At 37.3% G+C, this 5,921-nt stretch overlaps 1 protein-coding gene across 1 annotated transcript; it reads left to right on the forward strand.

Annotated features, from left to right (window-relative positions):
* Positions 1-1,711: 1,711 nt before the first annotated feature.
* Positions 1,712-4,402, forward strand: LOC108569928 (calsyntenin-1-like; the record flags this gene model as incomplete). The annotated part of the gene is given in 4 exon segments (XM_017931697.1): positions 1,712-1,998; positions 2,063-3,651; positions 3,714-4,031; positions 4,090-4,402. Coding segments are annotated over 4 exon segments (2,437 nt in total), but the record flags the coding sequence as incomplete, so codon positions are not given.
* Positions 4,403-5,921: the final 1,519 nt, after the last annotated feature.

Genomic DNA, 5,921 nt, shown 5'->3' on the forward strand with positions numbered 1-5,921 from the left:
TGCTTCCTTTTCATGAATTCTTGTATTTCATTCGTTAATATTTTTTTTTGTAGAATTATCTTATGTAATCAAACTGAAATATGTGAATACAAGATAGTTATGAAAATTAACCTTTTTTCACGAATTCTTATATTACTCTTCAGTCTTTTTCATTCCTCAATTAGTATTTTAACATTTTATTATGTAATCAAACTGAATTAAGTTAAATACAAATTATTTATGAAAATGATGCTTCCTTTTCATGAATTCTTGTATTTCATTCGTTAATATTTTTTTGTGTAGAATTATCTTATGTAATCAAACTGAAATATGTGAATACAAGATAGTTATGAAAATTAACCTTTTTTCATGACTTCTTGTAATACTTGTTCGTATCTCTTCTGTGTCATTCATTCCTCAATTAGCGTTTTAACATTTTATTCTTTTATCAAACTAAATTAGGTAATACAAAATATTCACGAAAGAGAAGCTTGTTTTTTTCATGAATTCTAGTATCGTATTTTTTCATTCTTTTCCATTCCTCAATATTTGTTGTTTTGAATTCTCTTATGTAATTAAACTGAAATATGTGAAAAATTAACCTTTTTTCATGACTTCTTGTATTACTTGTTCGTATCTCTTCTGTGTCCTCAATTATCGTTTTAACATTTTATTCTTTTATCAAACTAAATTAGGTAATACAAAATATTCACGAAAAAGAAGCTTGTTTTTTTCATGAATTCTAGTATCGTATTTTTTTCATTCTTTTTCATTCCTCAATATTTGTTGTTTTGAATTCTCTTATATAATCAAACTGAAATATGTGAATACAAGATAGTTATAAAAATTAAGCTTTTTTCATGAATTAGTATTTTAACATTTTATTATGTAATCAAACTGAATTAGTTAAATACAAATTATTTATGAAAATGATGCTTCCTTTTCATGAATTCTTGTATTTCATTCGTTAATATTTTTTTTGTTTAGAATTATCTTATGTAATCAAACTGAAATATGTGAATACAAGATAGTTATGAAAATTAACCTTTTTTCATGACTTCTTGTAATACTTGTTCGTATCTCTTCTGTGTCATTCATTCCTCAATTAGCGTTTTAACATTTTATTCTTTTATCAAACTAAATTAGGTAATACAAAATATTCACGAAAAAGAAGCTTGTTTTTTTCATGAATTCTAGCATCGTATTTTTTCATTCTTTTTCATTCCTCAATATTTGTTGTTTTGAATTCTCTTATGTGATTAAACTGAAATATGTGAATACAAGATAGTTATAAAAATTATGTTTTTTTCACGAATTCTTGTATTACTCTTCAGTCTTTTTTAATTCCTCAATTAGTATTTTAACATTTTATCATGTAATCAAACTGAATTAGTTAAATACAAATTATTTATGAAAATGATGCTTCCTTTTCATGAATTCTTTTATTACTCTTCAGCCTTTTTAATTCCTCAATTAGTATTTTAACATTTTATTATGTAATCAAACTAAATTAGGTAATACAAAATATTCACGAAAAAGAAGCTTGTTTTTTTCATGAATTCTAGTATCGTATTTTTTTCATTCNNNAAACTGAATTAGTTAAATACAAATTATTTATGAAAATGATGCTTCCTTTTCATGAATTCTTGTATTTCATTCGTTAATATTTTTTGTTTAGAATTATCTTATGTAATCAAACTGAAATATGTGAATACAAAAATTGAATTTTTAGTGCTACCGTCCACATAACCGTATCCGATGTGAACGAGTACGCTCCGACTTTTTCGGAGCCGAGTTACGTGCGCCAAGTGGACGAGGGTAAAATCTACCACGAGATTGTGAAGGTCGAGGCGAACGATCGCGATTGCACCCCAAAGTTCGGCGACGTCTGCAAATATGAGATTCTGACTTCGGATCAGCCGTTCGTGATCGACATCGATGGAGCGATTCGCAACACAGAACCGCTGGACTACGAGCGTTCCCACAACCACATCCTGAGCGTCGTCGCCTACGATTGCGGTAAGTGTTTAAATTATTGAATCGATGCATGGTTTTAATTGCGTGGATAATATGAATTTCGTAGGTATGAGGGAGAGTTTGCCGGTAATGGTGACCATCAAAGTGAACAAAGTGTGCAGATTGGGTTGGCGCGGATTACCGGAGCGTGTGGATTACGCTCCGACGACCGGAAAGCAGGAATTGTTCCCGTCCGCCAGTTTGGAGCTGTGCGATGTTCCTTGTAACGTCCGCGAATTAAGAACGAGGGTCGATTTGGCGACGAAGCACATCGGCAAGGGCTGCGACAGGGACACGTACAGCGTACAATCGCAACGGAAATTGTGCGGAGCTTCGCCGAACGCCGTCGATCTGTTGCCAAGTCCTGGTCTCGGCGCCGAATGGACGAAGCCTTTGATCTCTGACGAGGGACACGAGAGCGACCAAATGTTCGGCTTCGACGGTCAGAGTACAGCCGTGACCGTTCCCAACACCGTATTGGACCACAACCTTCCGCCGACGTTCACCGTCGCAACCTGGATGAAACACGGTGTCCATTCAGGTCAAGATAAGCACGTGAAAGAGCACATCATTTGCAGCGCCGACGATCACAAAATGAACAGACATCATTACGCTCTGTTCGTGCGCAATTGCCGTCTGATACTTCTGTTGCGTCGTGACTTCAGCGAGGGCGATTTGAACATCTTCAGACCAGCCGAGTGGCGCTGGAAGTTGCCTCAGGTGTGCGACGACCAGTGGCATCATTACGCGGTCAACGTGCGTTTCCCCGACGTCGAACTGTACGTCGACGGACAGATCTTCAGGGCCGAGAAGAAAAACCCGGAGGTAATCGATGACTGGCCTCTTCATCCGACCAAAGGGATCAACACCACGTTGACCGTCGGCGCCTGCTGGCAAGGATCTGATAACAAGATGAAGCATTACCTCAAGGGATATCTGGCCGGTCTGAGCGTTCTCGTGGGAGAAACGGAGAAACCCGAAGTTCTGAGTTGCCTCCACCAGTGCAAGGAGAGTCTCCAAGTTCCCGCGATGGAACTGCTGCAGCCGGGAATGGAATTATTGACGAACTCCGATTTGACCGAAGTTACCGTCGAAGGAGACAACAGGACGAACTTGGAGACTCTGGTCAGGAAAATTGGGTACATCAATAGCCGCGAGTTTCCGAGTCCCGGCAGGAGAAACCTGAGGCTCACGACGACGGTCACCTGCGATAACGGGAGAGCAGTCAAAGTACCGGACGCACAAACTTACGTAATGGTTCTGAGACCGCAAACGCCGAGCATCGGCATCAACGGAACCGGTAATTTGGCCCGAAAATACGAGGACTTTAGGATGGGCGTCCGAGTGCTCGCCGACGTGCACATCGCCGGTGAAAAGAAACTGGACAAATGCTCCCTGACCATTTATCCCAACCTGAATCCCGATCATGAGAATCTCAGCGTTCCCGAGGAGATGCTCAAGAAACTCGGGATGGCGGCTCGCGTTTCCAAAGATGGCGTCACCGTCGCCGGATCCGATATGTTCTACAATTATCAGCTGGTCTTGAGACAAATCGTCTACACCAACCGCAAACCGGCCTACTATTTGAATCGCGTCTTCAAGCTGACTTGTTCCGAACTGAATGGCCGTTTCACTTCAAATGAATACGTACAAACCGTAAGTGTTTAAAGTTTAGATTCTAGAAGATCGATCATCATAATATTGTATCAAATTTTCAGTTAACTGTAATTCATCCGACACCTAAAGAACCCATGGTAGCCCACGCTCAAGTTAACAATAAACATGCCATCGAGATGCACCCAGCCTCCGTCGTGAGTCGCGATTACATGACCCCAAGCGATCATCTTTTAGCTAACGGAAGCTCTCATCCGGTCGCAATAATCGTCGTCGTATGCATCAGCTTCTTGGTCTTCATTATTGGTCTGGGAGTGGCAAGGATACGCGCCGCCCATCACAAGAGCAGCTCGGAGGAAGTGCAGGATTCCGAAATGACCTGGGACGATTCGGCTCTCACCATCACCGTCAACCCAATGGAGGTGCGTATCTATAATTATCAATTCGAGCCAACAATATATAATTGATGAATTTTTGCAGAGCGCCGAACGAAAGATCGAAGGTACCGCCGAATTTTCCGAAAGCGAACAATCCGATTCCGAGAGTTCCTCCGACGACGAGGACGACGACGACGAGGGTGGCGTCGTCGCGGCTCACCGCATCCCCGATTCTTCCGAGGAGGACGAAGAGGAGGAGCGAGTGCAGCGCACCAATCGTAAGCATGGCGGTAAACACGCCTACCAGAACGTAAGCCAATTGGAGTGGGACCACTCCAATATGTAAGACGAGCGCGCGACACGACGGTACTTTTGATCGGGTTTCATGGGGGATTTCAAACAAAGCAAACAAAAAAGATGATGATGATGATGAATGCGCGCACAAATAATTTGCGCACCAATTTTTTTTCTTTAGATTAATCGCCTGATCGCGCAACAATCTTTCTGAGAGCTTATCCCACCCCCGAATTGAAAGAAAAAACAACCCGATTCATTTTAATAATATTGGTAAAGAAAAAACAACAATACAAAGTATTTATAGCGCGCTCGCAAAAAGCATAACGGTTTGATCGATAAACGAATAATATTCCTACAACTGTATGTATATTCATAGGCGGCAGCAGCAGCATTTCAATGCGTTTCTTTTATATATATTTTTATATTTTTTAATGCAGCAACTGGTACATTCAGCTTTACTTTCTGTTATTTTTTTTTTGACTAGTCGTTTAAGATATTACTTTGTTTTGATATAGACTGAATTGTTTCAAATATTTGTTTCTGGTTATACATATATATGTTTGTTTGGCGATCAAACCTCGAGACTATTTCGGCAGAGTTTATTGCGTGCAAATGGTTAAATAATAATCGTCCATAATGTTAGAGATATAATTATATATCCCCTACACACAGTAGTTAGAATAACAATCTTATATAAATATATATATATAACAACAACAAAAAAAAAAGATATATATATATATAGTTAATAACAAAACAGATAATATTTAAGACAAACTCGATCGCTTTTATTGGGAACTCGTTTCACTCTCTCTCTCTCTCCCTTATTATTATTATTACTATTACTATATCTCCTCTATTTTGTTGTTTCTGTTTGATCTACCTGAAATTTACAGTTTTCTGTTTTATCGTTTTCTCTTTACTTATTTACACAAATCTTATATACGAAAGAAGAAACAAATTTTAAATACATATATTTATATACATACATAAAAAAAAAAGTGCATATATATATATATTTTTAGCGCGCGCATGTGTGATAAGGGCAGCTTTTTTCCCCCTTTATTAATTAATTAATTACTATAATTTTACTCGATCTTTTACTTGATTAGTAACCTAGATGCCGGCCATTTTTTAAGATACTAACTAATTTTAGTCACGTAGGAATTTAGTGTTTACAACAAACAACAACAACAACAAAAATAAATGCAAGAAGCAACAACAACAATAACAACAATTGAGACACGAGACAAAAGAAAAATGTTTATAATTTTTTTTTTTTCAACTATCGCTTCTTTTTCATTTGTTTTTCTTTTTTTAGCTTAATCATTAACCTGAAGTATTTCTCTCTCCTTTTTTTTTACTAAATTAAAACTTTTAGTTTTTAATTGGTCTTGTTTTTTTTTTTTGTTTTCTCTCCCCCTTTTAATTCTATTAATCTGGCAGTATTTGCGTACTTAATCTTCGTTTTAATATTGGTTTTTTTTTTAGTGATAAGCGCGAACGTAGAAGGTTCAAATAAAAAAACAAAAACAAAAGAAAAAACTTAAAAAAGAAAGATGAATGTTGCATCGTTTCGGCTTCGTTTTTGTTTTTTTTTTTATATATATATATATCATCTATATGGTTTTAAGTATA

This window comes from Nicrophorus vespilloides, unplaced genomic scaffold (assembly GCF_001412225.1).
Source record: "Nicrophorus vespilloides isolate i.1.1-1 unplaced genomic scaffold, Nicve_v1.0, whole genome shotgun sequence".
NCBI lineage: Eukaryota > Metazoa > Arthropoda > Insecta > Coleoptera > Silphidae > Nicrophorus > Nicrophorus vespilloides.